Genomic DNA, 18,828 nt, shown 5'->3' with positions numbered 1-18,828 from the left:
CCAGAGCAAGAGTTGTTTCTGCTTGTTAGAGTCGTCGTAAAAGGATGAAATGGGGGTTTGGGGAGGGAGGGAGAGCCCTGATGGAAGGAAAACAGTGGGGAAAAGTTCCAGTGCCATGGGCAGGGGCAGAACCCAGCTGGGTCAGAAGGGTTTGACTGGCTGAGTTTGCACTGGAAGGAATTCTATGTATTCCTTTGTCATTTAGTTACGAGTGAGAATCACAGAAATGAACTGTGCGTGTTAATGAGCCGCAGCAGAAGTGGGCTCTGGGTGTGTATTTGAATCGTTACCCCAGACTGGGTGTGACTGTCACCCGTGTGGCATCAGCTGTGCTCACAAAGCACTGACACTGTTGTTTGCTGCTGGTCTCCTCTCCAGCTCTATTTTACCCCCAGTTCCACCCTCCCCTCCCCTGCCACTTCCATTACAGTGGAGATTTGGTCTGCTTGCCTGACAGTGCCGTGTCCTGTATCCCCATTAGTGGTCAGTAGTTACCTCTGCCTGCATGTCAGCCTTCAGTTTAATGGCCTTTTTTGTGTGTTCATTTTCTTCTGTTTCCCATCGTGGTTTTGTTTATTTCTTTTACGTTTTTTTTTTCTGTTCTCTTTTTTTTTTTAAACCGTGGTGATGTTTGCCCTTCATATTCCCCAATGTTTGCACATGCCAAGATGTTGCCATCCCAACATTACCTCCCACTTCACTGACCAGTGCCACTAATGACCATCTAGCACCAGCCACAGCGGGACCCCTGCCCTCCGCCCCGCGGGACGTCGTGGCCACCCTCGTGTCCACTCGCTTCATCCGGCTCACGTGGCGGCCGCCGGCCTCGGACCCGCAGGGAGACAACCTCACCTACTCCATCTTCTACACCAAGGAGGGCATCAACAGGTAAGCAGGGGGAAAGGGGCTCTCTTGGGACTCCTCTTCCCTCTGGCTTTGCTTGGACACGAAGTCTGTGAGGTGGAGGGGTTGCGCTCCCCTTTCTCCTTCCTGCACCACAGATTTCACAGGCAGTGCTGGTGCATGGTTTGGTTGACTGCAAACAATTCCGGCAGTTGCTAACTGCCTTTAGCAGCCTGTTGGGGACAGCAGGGCTGTCACAGCTCCTCAGGAGGCACAGGAACACCCTCTGGAAGCCACATCAGGCTCCAAACCCCTGCAAATTCCCTCTTATTTCAGGGACAGCCATGTAGTAGGTGTTGTTGAAACACCATGGTCAGTGCTGGTTAAACAGCACAGTCTGTGCTGATTAAACACTGTGGTCAGTGTTTGGTTAAACACCATGGTCAGTGCTGGGTAAACACCAATTCCCTCCTAGTAATCCCTGTAAACAGAAATCTAGTTAATGCCTCACTATCATCAGCTTCTGGATAATATCAATCTACCCCTTCTCTTTCCTGATGGGATCTACTGCTGGGAATTACAGTTTTAAATTGTGATAAGTTTGAGGAAACTGGAGTGAACATTCATTTGGAGCAATGCTTAATTATTGCAAATTAGCTTATCAGATTTATTACTCAAGGTAAAATTATCTGTCACCTTATTGATGAGAGTGTGAGACTCAACAAAGTCATTTGGAACAGAAAACACTCTAGATGGGAGCGTTCCTACTGTTCCTTCATCCTGTGAATAGACATCTTTTCCAGTCTCAGGGCAATTAATTGAGGCAATTAGTAACATTCTATTTGCCTCACAAATGTTTTTCTGCTGCTGCCTTACTTTGGTAATATCCAAGGTGTTCCAGGCCAAGTTGGACAGGGCTTGGAGCAACCTGGTCTTGTGGAAGGTATCCTTGCCCATGGCAGGGGTGGAATTAAATGAGCTTTAAGGCCCCTTCCAACCTGAACCATTCCATGTGATACCATTTGTTCTCATTGGAGACATTTTAAGTGACAGAGGAAGAAGGTGGGATCCTGCCGGCCATCCTAGCTTCCTGCCTCTCCTTCTCCATGTTCCTGGTTGTAACCACTCCACCCGCTGGGCTTTTAGAAAGGGATTTGCTGGGGATGGCTTCATGTCCTTCCCTGTCCTCTTAGAGGAAACAAAATCCACCTCTTTCTGCTCCATACCAAGTTTACAGCAATCCAGAAAGCATTCCTGTTCAGCCAACAACAACACGTGCAGGACACATGGGATCACATGTTTCAGAGACAGGTATGGAAATACTCAAGGTCCTGCCACTCACCCTGGATTTAGAGAATGAGAACAATAATTAAAAAAACAAAAAAAAAGAATAAGAAAGACAAAGGTTCTCTTGGCCATTTTGAGGTTCCATGGGACTTCTGACCACTTGATCAGGCCTGGGGAAATATCACTTGGTGACTGTCACACACCTGAGCAGTCCAAGTCAGAGAGTTTTGAAGTCAAGCCTGGCTGTGCCACTCTGCCTCCTTCCTCAGCAGAACAAAGCCCTGCTTAAGCAGCCACTTTGTAGCTCCTGAATTATGGACGATTAAACATTTGCTGTGGTTTAAGTGCATCTGTGCCAGCTCAGGCTGTTACATCTTGCCCCTCTGTCCCCTTTCATTGCCTGGATTCCTGGCTCCCTGTAGGACCCCAAGTGTTGTCTCCCTTGCTTGCATTTGAGTAGGGGTCTAACCAGGGGTTGGATTTATTTGCCTTTTAAATCAGGCCTGTGGAAATGAAAAAATCCATGTAACAGGAGTGGGTTTGTGGGGACTCTGACATCTCTAAAACATCTGTAAGAGTCACCTTCCTCTTGTGAGTGCAGGAGCCCCCAAATCCCTCTGAGGTTCTGAAGTTTTGACTGCCTCAGCTTCTGCTGGCTCAGCCTCCTTCACTTTTCACCTGTTAAAGGAGAGGAGATTCAGGACCATGGCAAGGCCTCCTCCCCTCTGCCCCTTGCACTTATTCCAGCTGCTGGAGCAAGTCCAGAAGAGACCCCAGAGCTGCCCCAGGTCTGGAGCCCCTCTGCTCTGGAGCCAGGCTGGGAGAGCTGGGGGTGTTCACCTGGAGAGGAGAAGCTCCAGAGAGACCTCAGAGCCCCTGCCAGTGCCTAAAGGGGCTCCAAGAGAGCTGGAGAGGGACTGGGGACAAGGGATGGAGGGACAGGACACAGGGAATGGCTTCTGAGTGCCAGAGGGCAGGGTTGGATGGGATATTGGGGAGGAATTGTTCCCTGTGAGGATGGTGAGGCCCTGGCACAGGGTGCCAGAGAAGCTGTGGCTGCCCCTGGATCCTGGAACATGTCCAAGGGCAAGCTGGACAGGGCTTGGAGCAGCCTGGGACAGTGGAAGGTGTCCCTGCCCATGGCAGGGGTGGCACTGGATCGCCTTTAATTTCCCTTCCAACCCAACCCATTCTGTGATTCCAAGAGGAGCATTTCAAAGTGAGGAAGTAGCTGTGGAGGACACATTTCTGCTCCAGGGGCTGCACAGTGTCACCAGCCATGACTTGTCTCACCTTGGCCTGGTGACATTGCAGTGGCTCCCCTGGAGGCAGTGGCGTGGGAGGAAAGGGGTGTCCTGGGGCTTTCCTGTTTCACCTCCTGGAGATCTCAAGGAATCTGATCAGATGGATGTCACTGTCTCACACAGCTGCAGGGTTATTTCGTCCCCCTGTCAGGTATTTATTTATTCCACACTCAAGGCAGTTCCCCTTGAAAGGGTGTGAAAATTCCAAAATGCTGGAGGGAGGTTTAATTCTGGGAACTTTAGACAAGCACTCAGGCAGAAGAACTGCAGACTTCAAGATCTGGACAAAAATAAAAGAAATGGCAGCATAATGCTGCTCTGAATTACACATATGGGATGTTTAAAACACTCCGAAACTCACAGTTCACTGTGGTGTGCTTCAAACACAGCAAATGGAGCTTAATTGTGTGTAAACACACTCAGAATGCCCCTGGAGATCCCTACTAGGCCCCACAGCTGGCACATCTGGCACACACAATATCCACTCTCTCACAGCTCCCCAAAAGTGCCTTTTTAGGTGTAAGTGCAACTTTACTCTTGGCATTTCCAGCCAAACTCCTGGGGTTGCACTGGAGGCTCTTCCTGTGGGTATGTGAGAGCTCCTGTGAACCTTCACTGGAGTTCCTTAATTGGGGATTAAAGTGGGATCATGGAAAGCCATAACGATCTGCAGGGTAATGCACTTGTTCCCGGGCCCATCTGCTTGGTGCCTGTTATCCCAACCTGAGCATGTTGGGAAAGGTGCTCCAGGCTCCCCAGGAAAGGCCATAAAGGAGGGATTCACACAGCAATTAATTAGATCAATCTCTCCCTATTTTTACCACAGTATTGTGAAGCCACATTCCTGGTTATTACTGAAAATTGCAATACTGTGACATGGCTGTTTATTTTTGGTAAATGTTGCCTTCCCCGTAAAAGAGTTCTGAGGTTTTTTCTAATTTTAAATAATAACCTTGGTTTGCTGATTACCATTTTTTCCTCAATCAAACCAGGGAGTGCACTTCCACTTGAGGCAGAAAATGCAATATTTTGCATGTTAATGGGAGCCGGATGTTACTCCACAGCTGTGAATCCATTGGCATTTAGGCTGGGCTTTCAGACCCCATCCTTGTAGCTACAGCATGTCTTAAAGGAAACTCAATTTGGAAACATGTTTTCAAGAAAACATTCTGGTAGAAGTGGAAAAATTAGCAATGAAAATTAATAAAAAGCTGCAATAAATGAAACTGTTTTATGCAGTGCCATTTTAGCTGAGCTTATGAAGGGGAACATTCTAGAAAATGGGTGTAAATAGGTGTTTAGTTACAGAGAGTGCATTGTTCCCTTCTCTATAGCTACAGGGTAATAGTGCAGAAACCAACAGGGATTTCAGAATGTTTTCAGCCAAATTCTGCTAAATCAACCACACCGGTGGATGTAAAGAGAAATAAATTAAAAATGGGGGGTTTGGCATCTTATTTGTCTGGTAGAAACTGCAGCAGAGAGGTTGGAAGGGAGGAAAGGGAAACTGGCATGGCTCTGCCAGAGTTTCTGTGTCAGAAATGCTCTAATATGTGTTAGTGGGGCTGAGACTGGCCTGTCCCTGCCTGTCCCTGTCCCACGGGGAACCTGGCAGTCCACAGGGGCAGGATGGTGCTCAGAACAGGCACAGTGCCCTGCATTTGCTTGGTGGGAAGTTTCTGATTTCTCCTTCTGGAGTTGTTGGCATTCACAGGGAGTGGGGAGCTCTTTCCCAAGGAAGGGCGGATGGCATCACCCAAACACAGCTCTGAGCAAGCTCAGGTGCACGGCCATGTCGGAAATAAAGGCTGCCCTTAGTTAATGATTAATCTCCTAATCTTCCTCTCAATCCTTGATAAGAACAGATGGAGTTTCCTGGGCGGATTTTGGCAGAGGCCTCGTTCTGCAGGGGTAGTGTCGTGTTCCGGTGCCGGGGGTGCACTGGAGGGTCACTGAGCACCAACACTGACCCTTCTGGTGCCCCCACATTTCCCATGCACTCCCAGCTGGGTTAAAGCTGCCAGCTTGCAAAATGCTGCCCTGACAGGTGCCCTTCCCATGCCACGTGTATTCCTTCCATGGGGAGGGTCTGGTGGCCTGGATCTGTCTGCAGGCATTGCTGGAGGATGGAATCTCCGCTCCGGTCCAACAGAGCCGCTTTGCCTCCACTCCGTATGTAGAACCAGTGTCGGTGCCATGGCCATGCCCTGCATATTCCAAACAAATCCAAACGCCAGCGAGGAGCTGAGGGAAGGCTGGAGGTGGAAGAATACGTTAAAACAGCTCCTTTGAAAAATCCCCAAAAAGCAGCCCTGCAATATTAACAGGAATGCCCTAAATCTCGCCAGACTTTGCGTGCTGCTAAAATAGTTTCTCTGCTGGCTCCCGAGCTGTAGGATAAACTGTCACAGTGAATTCTCACTTACTGTCACGGGAATAGCAAAGAAACCACTCCGAGTTTGGGGGTGTCAAGTGTAATTTATTCTGTTCCTTCAGCACGTTTGGTTTTGTGCAAAGAGAAGTTGCAAAATCGGGAGCAGTTTGTCAGCAGCACTTTTGGCACATGGCTGTGGTGTCGTGCTGTGTAAATCCCACATCGGTTACACAGTGGCTGCCTTCAGACGGGACATGCTGCGGTACAACTACTCCTTATTTACTAATCCGTGCTGGTGTCTGTGCCCAACCCTTCTGTTTCCCAAAGGGAACGTGTGGAAAACACGAGTCGTGCTGGAGAGACACAGGTGATGATCCAGAACCTGATGCCAGAGACAGTGTATGTGTTTCGGGTGGTGGCCCAGAACCGGCATGGCCCTGGCGAGAGCTCAGCACCGCTCAAGGTGGCAACACAGCCTGAGGGTGAGCCAGGATATTCCTGGAGTTTTCCTTGCTTTGGGAGCAATACTGAGTTTATTTTTTATTCTCCTCATTCGTAACCTTTCCCAGAATTTGATGCTGTTTAAAAGTTGTACTTGCAGACCACAGTTTCCAAAGACTTTCCAGGTTGGTGGGCTTGTGGGATTTATTGTCACCATTAAGACTGATGGGACATTCCTTGCTGAATTCTCCAAACTGTTACAAAAGGAATACTTCTAAATTGTTATTCTCTGAAAGAGGGAGAACTGTAAGCCAATATCAAGTCACTTGCTAGAGTCATTCCAGACAAAAGGGACCCTGGGAGTAGGATCTCCTTTGGGAATTGGGTCCCACCTTTCCACCCTGCAGTGGATCTGTGTGGAATGTCACAATGGGAGAAATCCCGGTTTTCCGTGGGGTTGATGGCTAGGGTCGGCAGACTCAGCTTGGCACTAACAATTCCCCCTTGTGCTCCAGTCCAGCTGCCTGGCCCTGCTCCCAACATCCGTGCCTTCTCTGGCTCCCCCACCTCCGTCACTGTCACCTGGGAGACGCCGCTCTCGGGCAACGGCGACATCCAGAACTACAAACTCTACTACATGGAGAAGGGGCAGGACACGGAGCAGGTAAGGGGCCTGATGCACCCACTGAGACTGCCCTGAACTTCTTGGCAAGGGTCTGCTTTCCTGACGGACTGAATCCTTCAGCCTCAAATATGGGAATTATGTAAAATCGGAATTCCAGCATGCAATGTTTGTGTCTGGGAATGAAAACCATTTTTTTCATGATGCCCTGTTTTGGCATTTGTCAACATCAAGTAGCTTTTGGGGAATTCCATCATATCATGGGAGGAGAAGGCAAAGAACAGCCATGTCATCATTGACAGCTCTGGTGCAGATGATTTCAAAGATGCTGCACAGAATTATGGCCTGGGTTTTAGTGATTCAAGCTAACTACTGATTTTGGCATGATCCCTAATCCAAACTTTGAGTTCTTGGACCCAGTGATTGATACTTTGATATTACTGAGCATCTGATTGTTTAAATTTTCTTAGGATTCCACTGAAGCATTCAGTGTGTTCTGTTGAAGCATGGGCTGCCACCTGGAATAATGAGGATTAATCCCAGTCCTCACAGCCACATTCCCATCCAATTGCAGATCAGTATCATTCCAGCTTTAAAAAGCAAAGGGAAGAATATTTTAAAACAGGGCTGTTGCCTCTTCTACTTCTGCATCCCGCTATTCCAATTATAGTGATATATATCGTGATGGTTTTTGAGAGTTTTGATGTCCAGGAACAGCGTCCGTGTTAGGATTTAAATAGGAGAGGGTGAATTTTTTCCTGTAAACTCAGAGCTGACATCCCCATGAGTCCTGGCTGTGCCTAGAGGTGCCTAGAGGTGCCACTGCTGCCATGGGCTCTGAGCTGTGCAGGAGTTTTGGGTGTTGGTGACACTGAGTGCTGACCTGAGCTTGCCTGGGTGTGTGTTGGGGCAGGACGTGGACGTGGCAGGCCTGTCCCACACGGTCACGGGGCTGAAGAAGTTCACCGAGTACAGCTTCCGCGTGGTCGCCTACAACAAGCACGGCCCCGGCGTCTCCACCCACGACGTCGTGGTGCGCACCCTGTCCGACGGTAACGCTGCTCCGCTCCTTTGGCATTGGGGGGTTTTCCGGGAATTATCCACCAATTTCCGACAAGTGAATCTTTAACCAGGCTTTTAGGGGGTTTGCTCGTTGTTGCGTGTGGCTGTTCATGGTCGCAATTCCCCCCGAGGCCTTCCAGAACTGGGTGAAGAAAAATTGCTACACCTGCAGAAGGATCTGGGATTGTGATTCCAGAACAATGGTGTCCTTCATTCCAGCATCAGCCATTTATTTCATGGATTATTGAGCTTACATTGAGCGTGGACAGAAAAAAAAAGTATCCTGAAGGCAGCAACTCTAAATTATTTTTCAGTTCACTCACATTTTTACATATGAGCAGAATCTTGGTTTTGGAGTGGTGTTATTTTAATTGTGTTCCTGTGGTTGCACTCCAGCAGAGATACTGTTAAATCCAGTGCATGGAGTGGTGAGAGCAGGACGTGAGGTCAGGATTTTTTATAAGGCAGATACAGAGGTGATGTGAGCAAACAGAGATACATGAGCAACTGCAGAGTGATCAGAGTTAATGTTAACTTATATTGGTTATAGAGGAGTATATTTATATGTGAGAACACTCCAATGGAAAGGCAACCGAGTGTAGAATCCTCTCTCCAGGAGTGACCAGGAGCAGAGAGGGGTATTGTCCCAAAGTCTGTGGGTCCAGGTTTGTTCCTGGGGCACTTTTTGACTTTGCAGGAGTTTCTGTGTCTTTACTAAGTCATCTTCTGTTCCATGAGCTCCTGTCAGCATCTTCTTGAACCCACCCAGCTTTTATCCACAGCATCAAGTGGACAAAAGTTCTTCTGAAAATTTCCTCTGAAAATTCCCCCTTTGTGTCTGTTCTGTCCCTGCCCTGTGTAGGTGTCCCTTGTTGCCTGGGGCTGTGCTCCTGAGAGAAGGAATGATGAGTGTCCACTGATAATTCCTCTGTCCCCCTCCTCGTTCTGGGGACCTTTCCGTGGTCTCCCTGGTTCATCCATTTTCCAGATTCCAAAGGCACAGGAATGGTTACCCATTTCTCCTGTGGAACTCTTTCAACCTTTAGTGCCCTTTCCTTAACTTTTCTCCAGGTATCTTTTCTCCTTTGCTTTAAAAACGCAAGTAGAGGAGACTAAAATGGTATCAAAGGTACAAGTGAGATGTTACTTGCACTTAAGTGGCTTTTTTGGGTTCCTTCTGAGCACTGAGAGGAAACATCCCAAGGTCTTTGTGCAGTTCTTTAGCACAGGATCATACTGTGGGATGTCCCCAGCTCATTTCCCCCACCTTCCTTCCTGCTCTGAACTTTCTTTCAACCAGGTCTTTACTCCAGTGAGCACTTCCCTCCCATGCCCTCATGGCCTCATTGCTTAAAATAGAAGGGATTCCCCTTGAAAAAGGGAGAGATCCTTCTTACTGCTCCCATTCTCACTCTTGCCCTCTGAATTTCATGTCTTACTGTTGTGTCAGTTGGTTTGCCCCACAGAAGTGTCTGACCCAGCAGGTGGAGTTGGAGTTATCCCGTTTCAATGCTGGCCCCACTTTGCAACCTCCCAGGGTCAAGATAAACTGGGAGGGGTTAAAGAAGTCTTGCAGATATTTCATTCCCCAGTTTCTTGAGGAATTCTGGATGGATAACACAACCCTGGCAGGAGGCTGCTGTTCCCTATGTCTGACTCTTCCATAATCCCTCACATTGACATTTCAGTTGGAGAGACCATGGGAATCCTTTGGGAGGGTGTCATGGAAACCTCTCCTTTCCCTTCCCCTCACCACCAATGCAAAGACAGACTTGTGTGGCCTTATCTGTGTCTTTTTCTGCCTGACCTGACCATTTGCTCACTGATTTCTCTGCAGGGCTGCCAGCTCCTTAGTTGTTTGAAGAAGAATTTATTATTAGCTATCATGTCATTTTGAAGTTTTCCTGGAGTTCTTTCTTGTCCAACTTAGGTTTCACACTCAACCTATAGGTACTTCTTTTCTAAAGCTCTCTGAAGGGTGTCATCTTGCTTCTTACAGCCTGATAACCCTGCAAGCTCTCAAATCTTTCTGAAATGATGCACATTTTCCTCCTGTGTTTTCCTGTTGCGGTGTCCAGGAGCAATCTCCTTGTTCCCAGCAGGGATTTCTCAGTAAGCTTCCTCTAGCCCTGATTTAAAAAAGCATCTGCATTTTTATGTGGGTTTTTGCTCCTAATCTGTTACAGTGCCTTGTTGCAGGGATAACTCTGCAGGTATTACCATTTGAACCCAGGTTTACATGCTGCTCCTGAGGATAGCTTCTCCTCTCCTAGAATTCCTGATCAGGGATTACAGCTGGGAATGGAATCTGAGCATTGAAGTCTGTGAGCATCAGCCTGTTCTGGTGCTCCTGCCTGGCTGCTCTCCCTGTGCTGTCCCACTCCAGGAGATGCCTTTCCATAGGAAATCCCTGTTCTTCCCAGGGAGGTTGGGGAGGCCCTGGGATGGATTTCCCAGAGAAGCTGTGGCTGCCCCTGGATCCCTGGAAATGTCCCAGGCCAGGCTGGATGGGGCTTGGGGTGCCCTGGGATAGTGGAAGGTGTCCCTGCTCATAGCAGGGGTGGCACTGTTTGAGCAAAGAGAGGTTGGCTTTGGATCATCTCCTCTTCACGGGGCTGACTTTTGCTGTGGTGCCACAAGGAATTCCCTGCTCCCAGGGTCTCCCCTCTGCTCCCTTTTTGTGTGGATTTCACTGCCGTGAGCAGCAAGTAAAGAACAAGCAAAGAGTGAGAGTTTAAAGACAGCCCCAGTGTTTGAGGTGCTCTTCACCTCCTCACTGTCACAGGGCCCTGGTGAGTTGGAGCTTTTCTGTCTGAAAATCAGGGTAACAAAACCCACAGCTGGAATTTGAAATGTGGGTCCCCAAATCAAGCAGTGTGTTCATTAAAGATTTGCCTTGGGAAAGAACTGGGTGGGATCTCTTCTCTGAGAGTTTGAGAAGTACTTTTAAATATAAAATATTTTTTATTTAGATAGCTGTGATAAGTAAAGACCTGAATAAAGAGTTTGTTCTTCATGATGAAATACAGAATCCTCCTCAGCCAGTCACTCTGTCAGAAAGTAGCTGTGGAGGATTTGGTAGTTCCTTTATATGGTGTCTTAAACCAGAATAGTCTGTACTTCCTTAGCAAATGAGAGCAGAGGGCAGTTGGGTGTGGAAATACAATACTTGAAAGTTTTGGAGTTGTAATTCCTTCAATGTTTCCAGTCCCCAGTGCTCCACCGCAGAATCTAACACTGGAGGTACGGAATTCCAAGGTAAGATTGGAAGATTTCCTGCTGCCAATGGGTAAATAAAAGACTGGGAGGTCTTAGATTGGCCACATTTTGGAGCTGCTTTGGGTCTTTTTTCTCCCATGCAGCTTTTGAGCTCTTTGTAGAGAATATCTGCATGTGGGGCTTGGAGAAACTCCAGTCCAGCTGTGGATGTCCACGGTGGGATGCATGATGGAAGGGCCAAGAGCCTGAAGGAGCAGAGCTGCAGTCCCTGCTCACTGTTTGCAGTGTGGGCACACACAGACACACTTTTGGGGTGTCCTGGGCACTTGGGAAGAGAAAATCGAATACTTGGCCATTGTGCCTTTGGGATTGTGAGTGGAGATTTTTTTTAATGCCTTTCCCAAAAAGTTTTTTCTGAATACTTTCATGTGCTGCCTTCCCCAGAGCATCCTGCTGCAGTGGCAGCCCCCTCCTGCCGGGACCCACAGTGGGCAAATCACGGGATACAAAATCCGCTACCGGAAAGTTTCCCGCAAGAGTGACGTCACCGAGAGCGTGGGGGGCACCCAGCTGTCCCAGCTCATCGAAGGTGAGGGGGACCTGTCCTCTCCAGGGGTGCCTGGCTGTGTTTGGTGGGCTCAGGGACAGGATTGCATTGGGCTCCTGCTTGGGAAGACAAACAGAAGCAGCTCCCAAAGAAGCTCTGGGGTTGTGTGGGCTGCAAGCAGTGCCTGGGGTCTGGTGACCTGATTTCTGCCCCTGATTTTGCCATGGATTTATGAAGTGGACTGGATGATTCCTTATAAAATGTTTATAAAAGGCCTGGAGAAGGTGACCCTGGGCTCATTGTGTGCCCAAATGCCAGGGATAGAGGTGTGGAGGAGGAGCAAGGGCTGGGCAGGGTTGGCACGGGCACCTGGACCCAGCCCTGAGCCCTGGGAATGGCTGACCTTGGACATGCCTGGAGTATATCACCTCGTGTCCATGGAATATTCTAGAGGGAATGCAGTTTACCCTTTTGTACACTTAAAAATCCAGTCTAGTCCATCCCTTAGTGTCAGTGGCATGTTGCTTCCAGAGCTAGAATTGTGTTCAGCAGGAACAAGCAGTCATGAGAACAGGAGCAACACCACATTGTGTTCCTCTGCAATCTCTGTAAATGAATGGTTGGGCAAAAGAGGAGAAACTGGGAAGTTCTAGAGGAGTTTCTAACAAGATACTCATGATTTTTCCTCAGAAACTCCAGCTGTGACTTAGTAAATCTTAGTAAAACTTAGTAAATAACAGAATTGAGATATTCCTGTAATTTTAGTATATTTTTGCCAGCAACAAAGCCTGTTTAACAGGTTCCATATATCAAATTTTGAAAGCCTTTTCCCAGTGCTCTGATTTTTTAGTACAGACCCTTGCACACATTGAAGAAGGGTGTGAGTTTGCTCACCTGCTGCCTCTGTGCCACCCACAGGTTTGATGATGGTAGGAGTGTTCCTGCAGTTAAAACCAATTAATTAAACTAATTAACAACCATAAATTCAAGCTGGCTGCAGACAGGCCCTCCCCGCGCTGACCTCCCGTGACACTGCAGGGGGTGGAGGGCTGATTGCCCTGGGTTATCCCGGGATTTAAGCGCATGGGTGGGAATTCTGAGCTGATGGGATCGGTGTCCCACAGGGCTGGAGCGAGGCACCGAGTACAGCTTCCGAGTGGCTGCCATGACCATCAACGGCACCGGCCCTGCCACCGACTGGGTGTCGGCAGAGACCTTCGAGAGCGACCTGGATGGTGAGAGACCTGGCTTGGGGGAATTCATCCATTCACTGCACTGACATCCCACTGCCTCTCTGAAAGGCAAACCTCTGCCTTGGCACTGCTGGCCCAGGTGCACAGTGGGGTTTATTTAGGATTCAGTGACATCCATGTCTGTTTTAACAGAAAATTCTTGCCACGTCAATCAGGTGGCTTGAAATGAAACTGTGCTGCTACACTCCTAGTGCTGTAAGTTGGCACCAGGTATTTTCTGCTGAGAAATACTCCTTTATAGTGACAATGAGATGTCAATGGGAAAGAAATCCTGGGAAACATTGTTATCCACAGCTCTTTGCAGCCTTACCCCCATGTTGGTGCTGTGCTTTCTTTGGCCCACAGTAACTGATATTTTGTACAGAAGAGAAGGGAGATAGGTTATATTTTTGTAGTGGTGGACTGGTCTGCACCGTGTCTCCCATCAGGAATTCAGTTGTGGGTATTAAATAATTCCATCAAAATTTGGGGTATTAAACAGTTATATCAGAATTGTGGGTATTAGAATAATGATACTGAAAATTCTGATGATGGCAGAAAGGTTCCTGAGATGGTTAGAGCATTAAAGGGGATATTCCAAAGCTCTTTGCATGTGCTGCAAAGAGCTCTCCTCGACAGAGGGTGTTCCCCCATATCCATGGATCCGTGTCCTGGGTCAGAGCAGGCTCAGTGATCCTGGCAGCCAGGAGGTGAAACAGTGGAAATGTCTGTGCACAGCTGATGCTCAGCTCAGTCCTGGTGCTCCTGCTGCTCGTTCTGCGGTGGGAACAGAGCAGTGCAGGGATGCAGATATGCAAATTCCCTGATCTGTGTGTCTGCCATCCCCTACATGGATATGACACACCCCTGGAGCTGCCAGGGCCCAGAGTGGGGCAGAGCTCTGTGAATGAGCACCTCACAGGGTGATGGAAGTGTCCCTGAGCTGGAGTTAACAGCACTTTGCCAGGGGACAGCCCCAGGATTAAATTTAAATTTAGACAGAGCAGAAGGAGGAAGAAAAAAAGAACCTGTGATTTAGTAATTTGATTTTTTTCACCTCAGAATGTTGTAGGAAATCTGACTTTCTATACATTCTTTCCACTAAATAAAGTAATAAAAATTGACATTTAAGACAACCTAACATCATATTTGTATAACTCTGCATACACCTGTGAGTTCTGTATGTGCACACTGCATTTTTTGGGTTTCTTTCTTTAGAAAGCTCACGTGGATAATTTTAACACCATGCAAATGTATTTACAGCTCATCTTGCATTTCTTAGGTTTAGCAGACACATGAGACATAATTTCTTATTATTCCAGGGCTGCTTTTGGAGTTTAAATAGAAAATAATTCCCAGGAGAGTCCCATGGATGTAAAGGTAGCTGGAGTGTTCCAGTTCCGTGCCGGAGTCAGAGCAGCTCCCCCTGAGTGCAGAGCAGGAGGTGTTGAGCAGTTGTACAAAGTTTGTCCCCAGTGCAGTGGAAATGTCACCTCTCCTTTGCAGTCAGAGCTTTGCTGTGTTTAGCTGGGAGCTGGAATTGCTGGGCTGTGTCAGCAGCAGCCCAAGAGCTCCCCGGGCTGGGGGCCAGGGCTGTGCTGTGATCCAAATAATCCTGTTGTGGTGCTTTATTAAATGTTTGTAGAGAAATGCAGCGTGTTTCATTAAAATGAAATCCCTGCAGGAAGCACAAGGCCTTGATTCCATTTGGAGTGGGGAGCTCAGTTTGCTATTGCAGGGAATTATCCCTAATCCGCCGGCACCCGACAAAAGGATTTATTTCATTCTTGAGAAGTGAACCCAAAGTTAGGGACACTCCAGGGACAGCTGGGAGATTGCTTTTAGGTTCCACTCAGCAGTGGGGAAAAGCCTCTTAGGAAAAATATTATGGGCTTACAGTGGCATGCTGTGGAAGTGTTCTGGAGCTGGGGATCCACATTCCGTGTCTCCGTGGGGTGCGGTGTTACTTTTGGGGAAAGGGTTTGAACATTTGATATGGACTCTTTATTTCTTTAACTTTTAGTATGGCTGTGTAGTTCCCGCATATATTTTGGGAATTATGGGAATCTGAGGATTTTGGCAGCGACACGTGTAGGACAAGCGAGAAGAACCCTTTGCAGTGCAGTTCTTAGAGCTGTGGAATATCCTATTTCATGCTACAACCACCTCAGGAACCTTTCTTTCATCACCAGAATTCTCCATGTAGTTATTGTAATACCCACAAGTAAGGAATATAATGGAATTGAAAGGTGATGAATTTGTGGAGGGGAACGATGGGATAAAACCAGTGCCTGTTTGGAAAAACTGGTGACAACATGCACAACCATCCAAAATGCCTGAGCAGATCTGGTACAAAAACCATCCCACCCCCCTAAGCTTCAGTACGACTGTCCTTACTTTTAAAGGGAGGATCTATTGGAATGTAATGTTAATATTCTGCTGTTGGAGCTCTCTGCTCTCTCCTGCACCCCAAAGCTCTCCATTGGAATGTGCTCATTCCAGCGCAGAGAAATACTTTGTTTGCCCTTCCTGCCTCACTTTCTCCATGTCACTGCCTTTCCTGGAGAGAAAGCCCTGCCATCCCTGCCTTTTCCTGCAGAAAGCCGTGTGCCCGAGGTGCCCAGCTCCCTGCACGTGCGGCCACTGGTCACCAGCATCGTGGTGAGCTGGACGCCCCCCGAGAACCAGGACGTGGTGGTCAGGGGCTACGCCATCGGCTACGGCATCGGCAGCCCCCACGCCCAGACCATCAAGGTGGACTACAAGCAGAGATACTACACCATAGAGAACCTGGGTGAGTGCAGGGGATTTGCTTCTGGGCCCCAGGATGCTCCCTCAGCATCCTCACAGCAGCTTCCCCGGCAGCAGCAGCACGAGTGCCCCGCAGGGAGCTGCGGGAGGAAAAGGGACTGAAATATCACCAGGATTCACTGGTGGCTCCTTCTAAAGGAAAATAAAGATTCACCCCTCTACAGAACTCTCTGTGGGAGGTGGAATAGTCTGAAAGTGAGAGAAACAGCAGTATTGGGAATTCCATCAGATCGGATGTTTGAGTCATTTTGGTTTTGTTCCTTTTAAATTGTTTTTCTCACTCCTAATTTGTCTCTGCTTAAAGGCAGATTTGCTGTGACTGTAGACTTGAGCTGTGGTGTCCCTGCCCCGGGGGTGGAATGAGATAGGCTTTAAGGTCCCTTCCAACCCAAACCAGTCTGGAATTCTGTGAACACAAACAGGGTCTGTGTGGAGACTTTCTCAGCTCAAATCTAGTTGTTTCACATATTCCAGTTCAAAATTAAAATATGGAACAAAGAGGATATGGAGAAGCAGAAAAAGGATTCTTTGGTTGTGCTGATTTTTTTTTTCTCCTTCAGACCCCAGCTCCCACTACGTGATAACCCTGAAAGCCTTCAACAACGTGGGGGAAGGGATCCCCCTGTATGAGAGCGCCGTGACCCGGCCCCACTCGGGTGAGTCCTGCCCAGCAGCTGGAACAGCTGGCGGTGATGGCAGGGCCCTGTTGGGCAGTGCATCCCATGCTCTCTGTCCCTGTCCCTGCTCAGCCTCACACGTTCCTGCTAAACCACCTAAAATTGGGCTCATTTGTAAATCCCAAACTCATCTGGCAGCTACTAATGGATGTTCTCACTCCAGACATTCCCCTCACCTGAGCACAGGTTGTGTGGGTGCAGTTCTGAAGGCCCTGAGCTGGGGTTTCACGCTGAGAGTTTGGAACATGATGCCTGTGTTTGCTTTGTGTGTCTCCCTCTGTTGTCACTCACACCAAACCGGTTCTGGGCAGTTTTTATTTGGCCTTGTCTTCCATAAAGACAAGAGTTTAAGCAGAGGAGCTGCGGGTGAGCTGTTGCCATGCCATGGCTCGCTGGGGTCCCTCCCAGCCTGCTGACACCACCCAGGAATTTGGTGGAGGTGCAACACTTGGGGATAGTCTTGATAAGCTGGAATCCTGGGGATTCTCCAGAGGATGCTGGAATTGCAGTTTCACAGTTACTGCATGTTTGTCTGTGTTGTTGTCATATTTGGAACCTTCCTTTGGAGGTGCCTTTTGGGAGGTCCCCGTGTGTTTGGGAAGTGGCATTTGTCTATCCCGAGCTCCAGCTCTGTTTTCTGGGACAGGACTCAGTGCACACTCCAGGCAAATGAATTTACAGTGACTGTTTGGGGTTCCCAAGTCCTGGCTGAGTGCACTGGGCTCTAATTAGGGATATGCCAACAGGGATGTGTTGTCTGACTGTCTGGAGGAGGGAGGACGATGCAAGAGTGATGTTATTGCCCAGTCTGATGTCACCTATTAACTCTGGCTTTTCTCTCTTTCTCTCCATTCCTCACCTTCCATCTCATTGCACTTCCCTGCATCCCCTCTTTTTTGTTTTGGTTGACATTAAAATGCCACCTCCTCCTCCCTTTTTAATTATAAACCACGGCCTTTCCCCCATGGATTGCACAGACACTTCCGAGGTTGATTTGTTTGTTATTAATGCTCCATACACTCCAGTGCCAGATCCGTCTCCCATGATGCCCCCGGTGGGAGTTCAGGCTTCCATCCTGAGCCATGACACCATCCGGATCACTTGGGCAGACAACTCCCTGCCCAAGAACCAGAAGATCACGGACGCTCGCTTCTACACCGTCCGCTGGAAAACCAACATCCCTGCCAACACCAAGTACAAGGTATTGAGTGCCACAGGACATTCCTGCTCCAGGCAGGGGATAGCACAGCTCTGGGAACGCTGCTGGGGGCTTTGGAGGGGCAGGAGTCCTCCAGGTGCAATGGGAATAGTGGGAAAGGGCTCTGGGGTGCTGTGGGAGTTGGTGGAAGAGCTGGTTCAGGGGAGGAGCAGACGCTTGCAGAGTTTTTCCACTCTGTGGACACAGTGACAGTGTAGTGCTTCCCACTGCCACGATCCCTGGGAGTGGGAGGTGTGGGCTCCCCTGTGGAGAGGCCCTAAAGCATTCCAAGGTGTGTGTGACTGGGGTTCCTCTCTGGGGATGAGTCGTGCAGGGAAAGCAGATTTACCCTGATGGTTTGAAGTTTCCTTTCCAACCTGTTCTGTTCGTGCAAAGTTGATAGTGAACCTTTCCTTTGGGAGCTGACTGAATGCAAAATACACAACAATAACTTTATGATATCCCTGCCTTCCTCTATTTCCATCTGTTTTGATTTGGAGACTGGATTTGGGGTTTGGTTCGGTGCTTGGTTGTATTTTTATTAATTTTCAGAGTTACCTGGAGGGCTCAAAGCTGCTGACTGCAAGTTTCACATTTGCAACAAGGCTCAGAGGAGCTGATTGTTAAAATACCCAGCCAGTGGAGCTCCCTTTATGCTCCTGCAGAGCCATCTTGTTATAATCCAGATTTCTCTGTATTGAAATGAAAAGATGTAAATATGTGTGTATTCCTCCTCTAAAGGCAAGTTACTTCTGAGCCACATTCCTGAGGCATGTGCAGAGGATGTCTCAGGAGTTTAAATAAAGCTACAGTTTCATTAGCTGATTGCTTAAAGGAATGAAATAAAATAGAAAATGGAATGAAATAGCAAATGAAATATTCCAGCTTTTCATGGTGGTCAGTGGGCAACAAGTTTCACTGTGACCAAAACCAACATGGAATGATGGAATATATTTCAAAATTACTCACAACTGTGGAAAGGATTTGCCTGAAGGACAGAAGTTTGAGGTCTTTGCTCTGATCACATGTAATCCGTAATGTCTGGAGAACCCACGTTCTGCTTTTCTTCCCTGGTTTCCATTGGAAATACTCTCCTGCTCTGTTGGATATTTTTAGGGAGGCCAAACCCCTTCCAGGGAGGTGCTGGGTCTCGGTCAGGCTGTGGTGACTTCACTGCAGTGCCTGTCTGGCCCCTCTGCAGCTCCTGCTCC

General features: G+C 48.3%; 1 protein-coding gene across 6 annotated transcripts in view; it reads left to right on the top strand.

Moving 5' to 3' along the window:
- The window catches only part of NEO1 (neogenin 1), a 161,041-nt gene that overhangs the window by 121,599 nt on the left and 20,614 nt on the right, over positions 1-18,828 (top strand). For 4 of the 6 annotated variants that reach the window (XM_085071067.1, XM_085071066.1, XM_085071061.1 and 1 more), the window contains exons 8-17: positions 669-888; positions 6,136-6,290; positions 6,765-6,913; positions 7,785-7,923; positions 11,142-11,191; positions 11,597-11,741; positions 12,824-12,934; positions 15,531-15,725; positions 16,303-16,398; positions 17,397-17,620. In XM_085071067.1, the coding sequence (XP_084927193.1) occupies positions 669-888; positions 6,136-6,290; positions 6,765-6,913; positions 7,785-7,923; positions 11,142-11,191; positions 11,597-11,741; positions 12,824-12,934; positions 15,531-15,725; positions 16,303-16,398; positions 17,397-17,620 (1,484 nt within the window). The remainder of the gene's footprint in view (positions 1-668; positions 889-6,135; positions 6,291-6,764; positions 6,914-7,784; positions 7,924-11,141; positions 11,192-11,596; positions 11,742-12,823; positions 12,935-15,530; positions 15,726-16,302; positions 16,399-17,396; positions 17,621-18,828) is intronic. The other 2 variants (XM_085071065.1, XM_085071064.1) reach the window with 2 other exon arrangements.

Source organism: Lichenostomus cassidix, chromosome 10 (genome assembly GCF_008360975.1).
Source record: "Lichenostomus cassidix isolate B80296 chromosome 10, HeHo_3.0, whole genome shotgun sequence".
In the NCBI taxonomy this organism is placed as follows: Eukaryota; Metazoa; Chordata; class Aves; order Passeriformes; family Meliphagidae; genus Lichenostomus; species Lichenostomus cassidix.
The sequence above is the reverse complement of the archived record's forward strand: the minus strand, read 5'-3'. Positions and strand labels throughout refer to the sequence as shown.